This window comes from Mytilus edulis, chromosome 10, assembly GCF_963676685.1.
Source record: "Mytilus edulis chromosome 10, xbMytEdul2.2, whole genome shotgun sequence".
NCBI classification, from domain to species: Eukaryota; Metazoa; Mollusca; class Bivalvia; order Mytilida; family Mytilidae; genus Mytilus; species Mytilus edulis.
In genome coordinates this window covers 22,784,110-22,802,244 of record NC_092353.1, presented here as the reverse complement: position 1 = coordinate 22,802,244, position 18,135 = coordinate 22,784,110, and the positions used below count along the sequence as shown (strand labels likewise).

The following is an 18,135-nucleotide window of genomic DNA, read 5'->3' as shown; positions in this document are numbered from 1 at the left end:
ATCAACATTTATATATGTTAGCCATACCGTGTGATGCGTTTTCAGATTCATCACTTGACAACTTCCTGTTTACCGAACACTTGTATGATTTTACACATGATAGCCAAGTTGAAAATTTTCGTCACATTTTTCTCAGCAACTACAATACAAGGATTTCTGAAATTTGGTTTCAGGATTTATATAAGTCAGCTATACCGTGTGATGCGTTTTCAGATTCATCACTCGACAACTTCCTGTTTACCGAACACTTGTATGATTTTACACTGATAGCCAAGTTGAAAATTTTCGTCACATTTTTCTCAGGAACTACAATACAAGGATTTCTGAAATTTGGTTTCAGGATTTATATAAGTCAGCTATACCGTGTGATGCGTTTTCAGATTCATCACTTGACAACTTCCTGTTTACCGAACACTTGCATATTTTTACACTATTAATATTATCCACTTGCGGCGGGGGTATCATCAGTGAGCAGTAGCTCGCAGTTTCACTTGTTTAATTTTTCTGAACCATATTGTGTTATTTTCTTCAATTTTCAAACATGTTACGTAAATAAAAATACTACAGAATGAAATATATACAATACTTCTACATCGAAGTATGGCTTGTTTTCTTTTCAACATAAACAATAACAGAATACTACAATTAAGATATGTTTTGAATTCGGTAGACGAATTACAACTATATATCACTTTATTATACATAGTGTGGTCTATATGTTTTCCTATTTGTGACCTAGCTTGTTACACTATTTAAATTCATATTAAAAATTTAATTGCCTTCTAGGCACGTGTTTTTGTTGTGTATTTTAAATAGTATCACGACTAGAAATAGTATTGTAAATAATAACTGAAGTACTGACAATATCAATTTGGATAGTAATTCATATATATGTGTATTGAAATTCTATAACCTTTGTGTGTATATATATCCTTAAAATGCTCGACTATCAGCGTTAAAATGGATTGTTTTGTAGCATTTTATTGCATTTGGATTTAACACGAAACAAGTCGACAAGTTAGCGTTATAAAGTGTTTCAATATCTTTTTCAAGAAAAGCAAAATGAGAATGTTAAATTTGATGTATGCCTTTTTGTGCTACTTTGTTACATTTGTTGTTTATGTAGTGATATTAAGATGATAACACAATATTGACTGTTGTACCCCTATTTTTGACATTTTTACTCTTTGAGTATGTTTGTTTTGTTCATGCATCGTTGACAATGTAATGGAATTTGATGCGACTGTCATACAAGTGAGAGGTTTAGCTAGCTATAAAACCAGGTTCAATCCACCATTTTCTACATTAGAAAATGCCTGTACCAAGTCAGGAATATGACAGTTGTTATCCATTCGTTTGATGTGTTTGGACTTTTGATTTTGCCTTTTGATTTTTGATTTTCCTTTTTGAATTTTCCTCGGAGTTCAGTATTTTTGTGTTTTTACTTTTGACAAACAAATGATGTTTTGTAATTTGGAGCTTTGTCACAGAGAAATGTGTGTATACATTTGTGTTGTGGCAAAATGAATTGCAACCAAAAACCCGTATAAATATTGTAATATCAAAAATGCCTGTGGTAACTGTAATTTATAATAGTCTTTTGTTAGTTGTCTCTGCAAGTTTAACTTATTGAAGTATCATATCTTTACGAAAAAAACAGCGTTTATGATTACAAAAGTTGAATATCATGAATTAAAAGGAGTGGCCTAAATTCAACATCAATTTAACTATACAATACAGTTATGGGTTATATATTATCATTTCAAGTCACTACATTTCAAATTCGAAGAAAATAACAATAGCCATGGCTTTGTAAGATTAAGTTTATGTCAGAATTTGAGTTTGAATGTACCTTTTGTATATTTCGCTTCTTTCTAGCAATATATTGCTTTCTTTCAGACAAACAGATCAAGCTGAAACCGACGTTCCTGTTTTATTTCAAGGTAATAACTAAAGGCAATAGTAGCATTCCGCTATTCAATAGTCATAAATCGATTTTACTGAAACAAATCAGGACCAAAAACCTAAACTGAGGGAAACACATCAACTATAAGAGGAAACAAAACGGAGGAACAAAAACGTTGAACTACTACAAAAACAAACGCCAACATAAATAAAATCAGATAATGTGATAACAATATGGCCATATTGCTGACTTGGTACAGGACATTTTAAGAACGAATGTTGGGTTGAACCTTGTTTTCTGCCTAGCCAAACCTCCCGCATATATAGCAATGTTAAACATACCGCTAAATGACAACATTACGTAACAGATATAGAGTACAAATAAATGCAGGGAAATTCAGGACGGATAAATACTAAATGATATAATAGTCCATTTCAACATGTAAACCACATAATAACAACGAACGTCTAAAATTATTTTACAACAGAACACCAATTACAGAACAATATAATAATATATTGTGCGTCACACGTTTCATAGTTTATTAAAGAAAACTCAGCAACAGAAACTGCGTTACAGGAGCATATTATACACAATATTAATTACAACATAGTTCATAATACAAACAGTATACATTTTTAAATTATACATCTTTAGAAATAAGTCTTTGTTTATTACAGTTTTAAATTAGACAAGCATCTTTTCTACCTTTTGAATAAAAATTGACAGCTTAGACAACACATTACTATAACAATATTTGAATGAATGTATTAAAGCCACACAAAAAGTCGTCACAGGTAAAACTCTTACAATAAAATATGAAATTGGGATTAAATTTGTAATGGTGTTATTTGATGTATGTTATTACCATTACAATAATATTAATATAGATTTGTATTAGTAATGGTGTAATTATTTGTATTTTATAACTATGGTATTTCTTCTAAATCCAACTTTGAAAAAAAAAATGAATCCTGTGCATATGGTTGCTTTTAACATAAATATCATATGAATGATTACTTCTTTACTTTTCCATACATAAATAAAAATAGAAATAGAAATAATACACAAACGATAAGACATACAAAAAACATCCAACATCATAACTAAATACATAAATGCTGGATGTACAATACCGAGACATGTCTCGTACCAATGCAAATTTACACTCAGCAAAGAGTCATATTTAGGAAAAGGTCACGTTTGGTACTTAGAAGACCAGACGACGTAGATGGTAAACCACAAACTAAGACGTTGTAAGATGTAAGTAAGTTTAGACACAGATGCATCGTATAGATCGACCAAATCGTGATGGTGGTCACAAATTTACGGAGTGTCGTTTTTAATCTTTTCTCCTCAATACTCTGTTGGAGCAGTTTCTGCATAAGGAGCACACTTCTGTATATAAATTCCGTATATTGTAAACATGCATGAGCATAACGTATCAATTGAGATATGTAAACATCATAATGCTGCGAAATAAATTTTAGTGAGAAGTCGTCCATCTGCGTCAATATTGAGTAAAAGGTCTTTTTTTCATCAGGGTCAATGTATGAATAGTCCTCCTAGTATCAATAGTTTCCTTAATTTCAAATTCACTGGGATATATGAAATGTTAGTACTGGCTGAAAAACGGATTATTCAGTGATAGGACATCTTCAATACATCTAAAAGAAAAATTAAATAATTTCGCAAGGCGCTTTTTTCTTTTTGTCTTTAGAAGAATCTGACTTTAATCTGCTTCAAACGAGTACAACACTAAATTGGACAGTAGGCATGCACCGTTGTTTCCCATTAGAATACCGACTGTGTGTTGAACTAGCATCCTTCTCCATCCAACAAATATATTCAAACAAAAAGTCCAGCATTTCGATAATATAATTTTCAGTACATTCCTGGTAGAATCAAGGTGTGTTTTCAAAAATTAGAACTATTAGAACCCAAAACAAGAAATCAAGATTCCCATTTGAGATGGTGAAGTCGATCTTTAATTGAGCATGGGGAAAAGTAGTGAATAGCGTAGAAATAACAAAATGTTAATGTTACTGCATTAGGATCTATGATTTAGCAGTAGATCTGTAGAATTTTTAAGAATCCACAACTGATTGACACCACTGGTGGAATATATCTCATCACAATATTTTTGAAGACCATTTTTTACTGTAGAAAGAACAGTAGCCAGCACTTTGGAAAAATGTTTAGTTGAAAATCTTCATGAACCGGCTATGTATCGTTTTTATACGTTTTGGTATCCAATATAATGACGGTAAATTTTCTTCGTTTTCTTCGTTTTCTTTGATGCTAATACAAAAAGAAAAAAACCAGATATGTGTTTTTGTAAAATTTCATCCTATTCATATGTTAAAGAATACGTATGATTACAGGTGTTGCTGTTTATTCCAAGCTCTTAAGTAATAGGTATTACATTTGAAGACAATAATATTGGTTGCTTTATCTGCTGGAGACATTTTTGCCATGCAGAAAGGATAATGCATCCACAACCTCCGGGTTCGTGAATGGTTTAGAAACCCTTGTGCTCATAGTACATCGTAGTTTTTGAAAGCCTTTCTGAATAAATGATAATGTGCTTTCGTACAACATAGGATTTGGAAAGTCCGAATACTTTATATATTTTCCTTTTTTTGGACATTTTATCAAAAAACCAGTATACATTTAACGCATATTTCTTGTATACTATGATGAAAAAAAACTGTGCATTCAATGTCGTTTGGGCCTTCTTTTCTGTTGTATGTCATTTTGGAGACTCAACTAACCCGTAACAAATGAAATACTTCGATCATACTCCTTTGCTCAATTTACACTCTTCTTGGATTTTAAGTCAATATTCCTGAAACTCTGAAACTTTTTTACTGTATTATTATCTCTATTAAATATAAAAAAAACATCAAAGCCTCACTAATATCTGAGTTTTACAAGTATTATTTCATTGTAAAAAGTAGCCACAACAAGGGTGTACTTCTTCTTCTTAGCATGCATCATTTATGACCATAATGTGCCACAAAACAAAGCAACATCATTAACGGTTTATATGTAATTATTTTTACCTGACCTTTTAAACCTCTTTCAGATAATCAAAAATATGAAGTTTGGATGAGGTCTGATCCAATTGGTTTTACAGCAATGATATTAGTATCTATTTCAATTACAGGTAAATAAGCAGCACTTGTTGTCTTTTTCTTTTATTATTAAATATTAAGACTTTGACGAAAACAATTTAGACCTAAAAATATGTTTAATTTTGAAATCACCAACATTTAAGCTTTTATATGTTTATATTATGTATTAGAGCAATGTAAGTGTTTTCATATTACAGTGATTATTGCAAATCGTCGAGTCAAAAAAGCTTGAAAGGTGATATGAGACATGGTATGTTTACATAGTAAGCATCTCCCGCTGTATCTGTAGCCCACGTTGTGCGGATTATGATTTAGTTAACATGTGACGACAGGGAATAGGGAACAGTCTGTTTGATTATGGTGGCTTTTGATTTTACATGCGTAACCATCTATAATGCATAGTTTTACTTTCACACAATTAATGTACATTTCATGTACTTCAAAGAAAATGCCAAATAAAAATATAAGTATTGTTGTGAACTCTTGCTTGAGATAATATTTGGCAAACATAGAACAATGATTAACGAGAACCTATCCGATAATATTAAGTTTTACACTTCATAGAAAAATAGAGTTCAACTGATCGTATAAAATATATTTCTTCATTCAACTTCTAGCAACTGATTAACAAATGGAAGAATATTATCCAATTATCCTGTTTCAGTGACAAGGAACCGTGTCATTAGTTTTTGTGTATGTGTACCACTTAATTTTTAACGGCAGATGGTATATTGTTACTGTTAAATTTAAATTTAACTCAGCACAACTAAGAGCTAGCATGTTGTATAGACACCTGTCTATTGTGGCAAACTGAATATTGTCCTCTTGATTTAGAACGAGTATTTGTGTTGTTTGTTTGCTGTTTCGTTTGCAAATACCCGACATCTCATTTTGTTCATATTTATAACGGGCTTAATTTTCTAAAGAGGAAAAAAAAAGGATATCTCCATATGCCTCCTTCTTGTTTGACTGTTGTGTATAGTTCCATTATATTGACAACAAATTTTACGTGACAATTATTGGGATCCAACATATAAAACTGTGTAAATATAAATCACAGACATTCGACACAATTGATCTGAAAATTCAAACAAACAAATAAATAACTGTACAATGATTTCAATAATAAACAATTTCCAATTTGACAAACCAAATAAAAGGTGTCTTTAGATTTAAATTTAAAGATTTGTGTTAATACTCTTGAAAAAATAAAAGGCGATCATGATTGCAATATATTTGTTTATTTTAGGAATATTGGTAGTACTTTTTTGTCATTGTGATGGTGAGTATGATGAATTGGCTTTGAACTAACTTTCAGTAACTGCGAGTGCTCTCAAATCTGTACTTTGTGTCGTTTTAGTGTTTGGATGTTATATCCCCTGCCACGTCCGGTCTGTGTTTTATATGTTTTTCTTCTTTGTATCGACCTGATGTATTCGGCCTTTTTTTACTGATTTTTTACTTTATTTTTATTTTTAAATGTTACACCACTGGCACAAGTTGGGGAGGGTAGACGCCTAGACCCTAGTTTAACCAAGCCTCATTCTGTGTGTGCCTGTCCCATGTCAAGAACCTGTCATTCTGTGGTTGTCGTTTGTTGTTGTATATAATATTTTGTTTCCTGTTCCTCTTTAGTACATACACTAGACTGTTAGTTTTCTCTTTTGAATTGTTTAACATTTTGGCGCCTTTTATAACTGACTATGCGGTTAGGCTTCACGCATTGTTGAAGGCCGTATAGTGACCTTTATGTGTTAACTTATATATCATTTGGTTATTTCGAGAGTTGTTTCATTGGCAATTATACCGCATCTTCATATTTTTAAATCGAAATATTAAAACAGATGGTATGTTAAGACCACCTGTGTGAACCCTACATTTCAAAATATGAAAAGTACCTTGGATTTGTTTATCAAAAAGTATCCTAACAAGTCATTTTTCAGTTACAGTTGGGTGCAAAACAATTATGTTCATATTTTAAAGTTTAGTTGACGAACATGTTGTGTATTATTTGGGTTTGTGAAAAAAAATTGATACAACACTGTATTAACGTCATGCGGTCAAAGCGCTTTCCTAGATTTAACATCATCGATGACGAATATGTGAAATTCCAGGGTTGTATGACATACGAAACAGTTGCGTTTAGTTAATATCGTGTATTTGCAACTACGATAAAGTCTTCAGCCAATCCAATATGATATGTTTCACACCATTTCACCTCTATAATATAATATGACAATGTCTGAACATACTTGTACATAAAGGCCTAATCGCTTTATCTGTTAGTCGATATTAAAGAATACAGTATTTTAATTTCACTGAGTATGCATTTGGTATGAAGAATTCTTGAATCGAAAATACCACGTGATTGATAAATTGCTTTAAAGCGCATTCAGTGCGAGTAGCAAATGCGCGCTTACTTTTATCTTCATTATACATCGCTGATTATTTAGGATTACGTAGAGGAAAAGATAAGAGTGAACTCATATTTACTTTTGATGTTGACAATCATATTCCTGACTTGGTACATGCATTTTCCAATGCAGAAAATGGTGAAGTAGAAGACACAAGATGCCTGAAAATTTTTATTTCAAAAACGTTATAATTTACATTATGGTGGCTTGTATTGTAAACTTGAGATGAAACTTTCCTTTTTGGATTTGAACTGCAATGGGCTCTTAGAAGAGGTAAATCATAATGAACTATTTTAAGTTATATGGTTCGCTACTGATCCCCCACTGGTCCATAGAGGGTAAGTAAAACCCATAGGGGGTGTAGCCGAAGGCCGAAACTCCTACAGATTTAACTCATCCTCCAAGGTCCGTAAGTAGTGAACGACAATGAAATACAACCTAATTAGATGACGTCAACATTAACAGTAGACGTAACGTCATGAACCCTCTAATAAAGTTTACAAACCCCCTACGGATCCATAGGGTTCAAGATGATTTTAACTTTACAAATATAGATATTCACTCCAAAAACTTCGGATTGAAAAGAGAACAGTCCATTTCTATGAGATTAATAAAGAAAAGAAAAGTTAATTTATCACAATAAGAAATACCTCCGATCTCATTAAGATTTGTACAGTGTTATACCACCTTGCGCTTAAAAATAAACTAATCATAGATACAAGGATTAAACTTTGTATTTACGCCAGACTTGCGTTTCGTTTACAAAAGACTGATCAGTGACGCTTGAATCAAAAATATTAAAAAAGCTAAATAAAGTACGAAGTTGAAGAGCATTGAGGACCAAAATTCCTAAACGTTTTGCTAAACACAGCTAAGGAATACAGGTAAGAATGGATTCTATCAATATTCTTAGGTTGTTGGTTTGAATTGCTCTCATTTCCTGTTGCAGCTGCTCAAGGGTCCGAGACAAGGTTCACACTAATGCACACGTTTATTTAATTAGCCCACAAAGTGATCAATCGGATATACGTCAGGTGATTTTTTAAAGGCCATGGTAGGACATTGATGTTGTTCTGTTCAAGATGGTTTATTCTTAAACGCGATATATGAGGCCTAGCATTGTCCTACTAGAATAACTCCCTCTGTCGGTCAATAACACGCACAAGGTTGGAAGATTTCGTCTTTGTACCTATGAGCCGTTAAAGTATCCGAAAAATTCACAAGTTTTACTGTCATTAGAGATAACCACCCACATCATGACACTACTTACAGCAAAACTGTTCTTTTCATGAACACACAAGGAAGCAAAGCGTTCATTCCTGTGCTTGTTTTCACGAATTCTCTCATCACAGGTCTGCAGCAGTGAACGGGACTCTGAATAAGATTTTTGCTACTAATGGAATGTCCAATCTTTAAAAAATGTTAGCATCTGATGTTGAATGATCGTTATTTTGATATTTATTGAGTAAGTTTTATAATTATAAAAAAATATACAAATTTCAAAAAAGCTGATTTATACAATATTGTGTTTTTTACAGTCAAAAGATTTAAGATATTGTTTCAAATTTTATCTAAGGCAGAAAAAAACTCAATGTTGTAACAATTTATCCTTTGTGTCCTCGCAAAACTATATATCAGTGCTATTCCATCCAATCCATTGAAATTACCCTTACATATGCTATAAACTCTTTTAGTTAAACAAGTTAACAATTCATTATAAAAAAGTAAATTCTTATTGAGGCTTGAATGTTACAATGGGGAAAGGATTTTTTTGTAATGTCACTTGAAGGTGTTGATACGTTCTGAATTGGTCTGGCAATACTTAGGCTTGAAATATTCATAAAACATGACCAAGTATTGTCAAGCTTATACTTAACGCATTGTTGAACATGATTATTTGAACTTGCAAACAATGCCTTCTTGTTAAGAAAATGCTGTAATTGTGAAAAGTCATCAACACAATAATTTAAGTTACAGACATAATGGATAAGCGTTGATTCATAAAAAACAAACTACATAATATAGATAATGATCATATTGTTGGTGCATTTTTTCTTTTAATTCATATATATATAATTTAACAATAAAAGCCACAAAACATCATATTGATAATCGAAAATTGTTGCTGTAAGCACTTTCGTCGCATCTCCTACGGTTCATCAGCTATAACTGGCGTCGTTTATAGTAAAGACGTGTGACGTTACTTAATAGCTGAGTCTTGCAGAAGTTCTGATATGAAAATGTAAAATACGGAATAGTATTGAAGAACTGAAGTTCACTTTCGATATATATGGGTTTTTTTTATACTTTTCTCAAACATAATGTTATTATACTGTGAAATTACTTTTATTCGTGAGGAACCAATTTCTTGGTTTTAGTGGATGACTTAATCCACAAATGTAAATGTCTAACGAAATTAAACTACCATTGTCCAAATCAAGACATGGAAAGATCCCATGTAGAACTACTGATATGATCTTAAGAATATATTGAATATAGCCAAATCTGAGAATACTATAATAGTAGTCACGGGGCAAACGCACTATGAACTACAACTGCAGGCAGGATTATACCCATTTAATCTTTAAAAACATAAACTGTACAACTTTTGATCTTTTAATTCTCCTAAAAACATATTTTTGATCGATGAAAGTCAGATTTCCGATATTGATATGCTATGGTAAAGTATTTATTCTATATCCTCATTATTTTACAATTCAAGATAGGTTTATATGCTGAAGGCCGTACGGTGACCTATAGTTGTTAATGTCTGTGTCATTTTTGTCTTTTGTGGATAGTTGTCTCATTGGCAATCATACCACATCTTCTTTTTTATATCATAACATTTGTTTATATTACTGTTTTCTTTAGGTGAAATATTTATGGCCTAATAAACACCTTTGATGGTCTTTAATCTGTTGATCACTATTTCTAGGGTTGATTAGTGTGATTACTACGATTTACCCGGGTCAATGTTTACTTTGCAATTTCCTTTAATCCAGACAATTTGTAACCTTCGTTTCTAATGGCTTGATTTAAAAACTAAAATTTAGTAAACTAAAATCCACGAAATTTAAAAAACCACGACCATGTAAATGTTGCTCAAACCACGATCTTTCCATAAAGAGTGAACGACATATACAAACGAATGCAATTTAAACTGTTGGTAGAGCTTATCTTTTAATTGTTTTTGCTCCACGTTAAAGTCTTCTCTCAGTTTTGAGATATCAAATAGCCTAAAAATGTCAGTTTCCAAAATTTTGGTAAGTACAGGAATGCATACACCATGTCCTTTCTTTTCGATATTTAAAGTGTGATGTAGATAAACAATCAAAATAACAATTTGCCTGTATCATCATTTGATATTTCTGATATAATAAAGGTGTCTTCGAACTTTCCACATTGGAAAAATACGAAATACAAATACATATATTTCAATGATTTTTTTAATGAAAAAATATCTCAATGCTGTATTCATATCGAATATGAGGTTATGAATTTTATCATTGTATAAGATACATTATAATTCGTATTACATGTACGTATATTATTGAATGTCTTTTATCGTCTATCTTGTATTTATGCAGGTATAAGAGGACGAAGAACAAAAACACATTGCATGATCCCTCTAAGGAACGCTTGTGATCGAGATCATCGATCAAAAGTAAACTATCTTATCGAGATAGCAGCTAATAGTAATATTACCGAAATGAATGAAGACACGGATTTTTCTTTGGCCTGTTTAGGCGGTGACATTCGTATTGTGAACTTACTGATAGAAAAAGGTTGTGATATAAATAAACCTAATAATGATGGAAAGACACCTCTAATGAGTGCATGTGATAATGGACATCTATCAATAGTAAACCGTCTTCTAGAGATAGGAGCTGATATTAACGTTACTGACAAGAAGGAAAACACGTTATTTTCTTTGGCCTGTTTAGGTGGTAACATTGATGTTGTGAAATTACTGATAGATACAGGTTGTAATATAAATAAACAAAATAATGATGGAAAGACGCCTCTAATGAGTGCATGTGATAATGGACATCTATCAATAGTAAACATTCTTATTGAGATAGGAGCTGACATTAACATTACTGACAAGAATGGAAACACGTCATTTTCTTGGGCCTGTTTAGGTGGTTATATTGATATCATAAACTTACTGATAGATAAGGGTTGTGATATATATAAACCTAATAATAATGGAATGACACCTCTAATGAGCGCTTGTAGTAAAGGACATCTATCAATAGTAAACCGTCTTATTGAGATAGGAGCTGACATTAACATTACTGACAAGGAAGGAGACACGGCATTTGCTCTGGCCTGTTTAACTGGTAACATTGATACTATGAACTTACTGATAGAAAAAGGTTGTGATACAAAAAAAACTAATAATAATGGAAGGACGTCTCTAATGGGAGCTTGTTGTAATGGACATTTTTCAATAGTAAACCGTCTTCTAGAGATAGGAGCTGATATTAACATTACTGACAATGAAGGACACACGTCATTTTCATGGGCCTGTATAGGTGGTAACATTGATATAGTGAACTTACTGATCGATAAGGGTTGTGGTATATATAAACCCAATAATGATGGAAAGACTCCCCTAATGGACGCTTGCGATAATGGACATTCATCAATAGTAAACCGTCTTATTGAGATAAGTTGTGATATTAACATTACTGATGATGAAGGACACACGTCATTATCTTGGGCCTGTATAGGTGGTAACATTGATTTAGTAAACTCATTGATAGATGAAGGATGCGATATCCATCAACCTAATAATGATGGAAAAACACCTCTAATGGACGCTTGTGGTAATGGACATTTATCAATAGTAAAAGGTCTTATTGAAAGAGGAGCTGACATGACCATTACTGACAATAATGGAGACACGTCATTTTCTTGGGCCTGTTTAGGTGGTAGCATTGATATAGTAAACTTACTAATATATAAGGGATGCGATATCCATCAACCTAATAATGATGGAAAAACACCTCTAATGAACGCTTGTGGTAATGGACATTTATCAATAGTAAAAGGTCTTATTGAAAGAGGAGCTGACATGAACATTACTGACAATAATGGAGACACGTCATTTTCTTGGGCCTGTTTAGGTGGTAGCATTGATATAGTAAACTTACTAATATATATGGGATGCGATATTAATCAACCAAATAATGATGGAAAAACACCTCTAATGGACGCTTGTGGTAATGGACATTTATCAATAGTAAAAGGTCTTATTGAAAGAGGAGCTGACATGACCATTACTGACAATAATGGAGAAACGTTATTTTCTTGGGCCTGTTTGGGTGGTAACATTGACATAGTAAACTTACTTATAAATAAGGGATGCGATATAAATAAACCTGACAATGTTGGAAATACTCCCCTAATGGACGCTTGCAATAATGGACATTTATCAATAGTAAACCGTCTTATTGAGATAGGTTCTGATATTAATATTACTAATAATGAAGGACACACGTCATTTTCTTGGGCCTGTATAGGTGGTAACATTGATATAGTAAACCTATTGATAGATAAGGGAAGCGATATTCATCAACCTAAAAATGATGGAAAAACACCTCTGATGGACGCTTGTGGTAATGGACATTTATCAATAGTAAAAGGTCTTATTGAAAGAGGAGCTGACATTAACAAAACTGACAATAATGGAGACACGTCATTTTCTTGGGCCTGTTTAGGTGGTAACATTGATTTAGTTAACTTACTAATATATGAGGGATGTGATATCCATCAACCAAATAATGATGGACAAACACCTCTGATATACGCTTGTGGTAATGGACATTTATCAATAGTAAGAGGTCTTATAGAAATAGGAGCTGACATTAACATTACTGACAATAATGGAGAAACGTTATTTTCTTGGGCCTGTTTAGGTGGTAACATTGATATAGTAAACTTATTGATAGATAAGGGATGCAATATTCATCAACCTAATAATGATGGAAAAACACCTCTAATGGACGCTTGTGGTAATGGACATTTATCAATAGTAAAAGGTCTTATTGAAAGAGGAGCTGACATTAACATTACTGACAATTATGGAGACACGTCATTGTCTTGGGCCTGTATAGGTGGTAACATTGATATAGTAAAATTAGTTATAGATAACAGTATTGATATACTTAAACCTATTTATGATGAAAATACGCCTCTAATGAACGCTAGTAAGAATGGACATCTTTCAATAGTAAAACGTCTTATTGAGATAACTGATGATGTTAACATTACTGACAGAAAAGAAAACACGTTGTTCAATTGGGCCTGTTTCGGCGGTGACATTGATGAGGTAAATTTACTGATAGAAAAAGGTTGTGATCAACATAAAGCTAATATTCATGGAAAGACGCCTCTTATGAACGCTTGTGGTAATGGACATCTATCAATAGTAAACCGTCTTATTGAATTAGGAGCTGACATTAACATTACTGACAAGAATGGAGACACGTCATTTTCTTGGGCCTGTTTCAGCGGTGACATTAATATATTAAACTTACTGATAGATGAAGGTTGTGATAAAAATACACCTAATTACAAAGGGAAGACACCTCTAATTGACGCTTGTAAAAATGGACTTTTATCAATAGCAAACCGTCTTATAAGGAGGGGTGCTAATATTAACGTTGCTGACAATAACGGATATACTTCATTCCATTGGGTCTGTTTTGGTAGCTACATTGATATAATAAACTTACTTATAGATAACGGTTGTGATAATTATAAACCTAATAATGATGGAAAGACTCCTTTAATGAGTGCCTGTGGTAATGGACATTTATCAATAGTAAACCGTCTCATTGAGATAGGTGTTGATATAAATGTTACTGACAATGAAGGACACACGTCATTTTATTGGGCCTGTATAGGTGGTAACATTTGTATAGTCAACTTACTAATAGATAAAGGTTGTGATATACATAAACCTAATAACAATGGAAGGACGGCTCTAATGGGCGCCTGTTGTAATGGACATTTGTCAATAGTAAACCGTCTTATTGATATAGGAGCTGATGTTAACATTACTGACAATGAGGGAGACACGTTATTTAGTTGGGCCTGTTTTGATGGTAATATTGATATAGTTAACTTACTAATTGATAAAGGTTGTAAAATACATAGACCTAATAATAATGGAACAACACCTCTAATTGTCGCTTGTAGTAATGGACACTTTTTAGCAGTTAACCGTCTGATTGAAAAAGGAGCTGACATTAACATTATTGACAAGAATGGAGACACGTCATTTTCTTGGGCCTGTTTCGGCGGTGATATTGATATAGTAAATCTATTGATAAATAAAGGTTGCAATATACACAAACCTAATAATAATGGAAAAACACCTCTAATGGACGCTTGTAATAATAGACATCTACCAATAGTAAACAGGCTTATTGAGAAAGGTGTTGACATTAACATCACAGACAAGAATGGAGAAGGGTCATTTTCGTGGGCCTGTTCGGGTGGCAACATAGATATAGTAAACTTACTGATAGATACAGATTGTGATATTCATAAACCTAATAATAATGGAACTACACCTCTAATGATCGCTTGTAGTAATAGACATCAATTAATAGTACACCGTCTTATTGAGATAGGTGTTGACATTAAAATAAGGGACAAGAAAGGACACACGTCATTTGCTTGGGCCTGTAAAGGTGGTAGCATTGATATAGTAAACTTACTGATAGAAAAAGGTTGTGATATATATAAACCTAATAATAATGGAATGACACCTCTAATGAGCGCTTGTAGTAAAGGACATCTATCAATAGTAAACCGTCTTATTGAGATAGGAGCTGACATTAACATTACTGACAATGACGGGGGCACTTCTTTTTATTGGGCGTGTAGAGGTGGTAACATTAATATAGTAAACATACTAATTGATAAAGGTTTTGATATACACAAACCTAACAACGATGGAACGACACCTCTAATGGCCGCTTGTAATAATGGGCATCTATCAATAGTAAACTGGTTTATTGAGATAGGTGTTGACATTAACAGTACTGACAATAATGGAAAAACGTCATTTTCATGGGCCTGTTTAGGTGGTGACATTAATGTAGTAAACTTACTGATAGATAAAGGTTGCAATATACATAAAGCAAGTATTGATGGAAAGACGCCTCTTATGAACGCTTGTGGTAATGGACATTTATCAATAGTAAAACGTCTTATTGAGATAGGTGGTGACATAAACATTACTGACAAGAATGGAAACACGGCATTATATTGGGCCAGTTCGAGTGGTCATGATGATATAGTGACCTTACTAATTGGTAAAGGTTGTGATATACAGAAGTAGTGTCGACGACAGTTAAGATTGAGCAGTCATTAAAGATAAAACTTTCTTTTTAAATATATTTTAGACACGGGACAAAATTGACCAATCGCTAATTTTGATTTAATTCAATCTTATTTTTGTACAATTGATTCCAGTCAAATTGATTAACTTGCGTTCTTTAAAAGTTTGATTAGAATTTTGTATGAATAAGTTAAGGATAACCAGTGGCTTGTGAAATTAGACAGTTCATATTAAATTATACAAATATATCATGCTTACAAGGGGTAATTTTGCCTTTATTTGGCAAATACCACATGTTAGCATGATATAATTGTTTAATTCCGCCGAATGTTCTTTGTATGCATTTCAAAAAATAGTCTAGAGGTCTTCGGAAGTCGCTTTATTTTTCCCCAAAATTACGTGGTATTTGCTTGAAAATACCGCAACATATGAAAATCCCTAATTACAAATACACCAGAAAAGAAAAGAAAAGAAATCTCAATATGTAGAATATTTGTGACAAAAACAATTTCTCTTGTCTAATCAAAATACAGCATTATTACATAAAGTTGACATTGTGGACAAGTTCATTTATATACAAATTATCTATATGATATTATTCCCAACTTTATACTTCATTTATATCTATTTTACCCTATACTATAATGATTTTACTATATTGAACATATTTTGTATTATATGGTTCAATGAATCCAAATACTCTATGTTGGCTCTTTGATATTTACTCACTACTGGCTATTGGACAAACTACTTTTCTTGATAGTTGTTTTATCTGGTTCTGGATAGTTTAACAGTTCACCTTTTGACTATATATACTGTTTTTAACTATATTGTCAATGCAGACTAAGTAACACCAGAAACAACACTAAGATTAACAAATTGTTTAAATTCAGAGTTGTCATTTAACTGTATTTTGCATTATCATTTATTTGCAATTGTGTAATTAAACATAATCTACATTATTTGCTACAAAATGATACATCCATATGCATTTATATGTAAAATTGTATTTATTTGTCATATCTGTATATTTCGGATCTGACGTTGCCTTCTGTGTTATATTTAATAAAGTATATGAACATTCTGCATTCAATTCATCTGAGCTTATACTTATAATACATTTGTTACATCAAGCTGAATATTTGTTTACCCTACAATCGTTTTCTTAGTTTATAATATATATATTTATATATAGGCGTAAGAAATAATTTTCACATGTGCAGATATATATATATATATATTCATTAAATAAAATAGTAAAATAAGTAAAAAGTTATCAGTTCCATTCTATCGATTTCATCCTTCCATTGGGACTCTTCAGGATAACCGATGAAGTGTCGCTATCGGCGACGTTGTTAAGGAGGTTTATGACGTGTCGCCATTGTTCGTTATTAAAAATTCTCTGGAATTTCGATCGGAACGTTGTTATGAAATAACGTTACATCACTTTTCTATATTCTTCATCCCGTCTGCATTTAAAAATAGGCAAATTTCTGTATTGTGGGTGTTTTATTTGTTCTTTGTGAACTCGCACCCGTTCACAGAGGCTATTCCCGGTCTGTCCAATATAATTTTCGTGACAACCAGGACATGTGACGCAGTAAATAAGATTTGTTGTCTTACAATATAGTTAATTGCTACCTTAGTTTGATATTAATAAGTATTAAGGTAAGGTTTGCGTACACAGGGAGATAACTCGAATTCAAATAATTGAAAAAAGGAGGGATCCGCCATTTTGAATTGCTTTGATTAACCAATGTTCGATAACTACAATATTATCGAAAATAAAACAACACCTACCTCAAAATCGCCGTTTTGACGTAATTTTATCAAAATTTGAATCGTACAAGTAACGTTATGACCTTCAGTTTGTTAGTTTTCATTTATATGACGTCACGTTAAGCCGTAACGTCTTTGTGCAAAAACCATTCATAAAGTTTCGCGGAATTTTATTTTATTTCATTTCATAAATGTACATTTTCATGCCCCGCCGTAGCAAGGGGGTATTGAGTTTTATCCTTGTCTGTTTGTACGTCCATCCGAATGTACGTCCGTTTTTACAAAATTGGTTTCCGTTCTCTAACTTTAGTTTGCCTCAACCAACTGATATATAAAACTTATGCATAAATTAATGCTTTTTACCACAAAAACACAGAACAAATTTGAATTTTGATGTCGTCACTTTTACAGTTCTAGATTTATGAGGGGTCGGACAGGGTACACATTTCTCCTTTCTCTCGTCCCTTTTCTCTTGTCACCCGCCGTAAAACCTTTAAAAAAAACCTAATGTATGGGAAGCTCATTTCAACAGAAATCGAT

The 18,135-nt window shown here is 32.4% G+C and overlaps 2 protein-coding genes across 2 annotated transcripts in view; one reads left to right on the top strand and one right to left on the bottom strand.

Moving 5' to 3' along the window:
- The window catches only part of LOC139490679 (glucose dehydrogenase [FAD, quinone]-like), a 542,951-nt gene that overhangs the window by 232,996 nt on the left and 291,820 nt on the right, over positions 1-18,135 (bottom strand). The gene's annotated exons all lie outside the window — the stretch shown is intronic.
- Positions 11,167-15,816, top strand: LOC139492645 (serine/threonine-protein phosphatase 6 regulatory ankyrin repeat subunit B-like). Its single transcript, XM_071280798.1, has one exon. The coding sequence runs from the start codon at positions 11,167-11,169 to the stop codon at positions 15,814-15,816; it is 4,650 nt and encodes a 1,549-aa protein (XP_071136899.1).

Bases quoted from the DNA above. Each gene is read 5' to 3' on its own strand.
- LOC139492645 (XM_071280798.1), top strand. From the start codon at position 11,167: ATGAATGAAGACACGGATTTTTCTTTGGCCTGTTTAGGCGGTGACATT.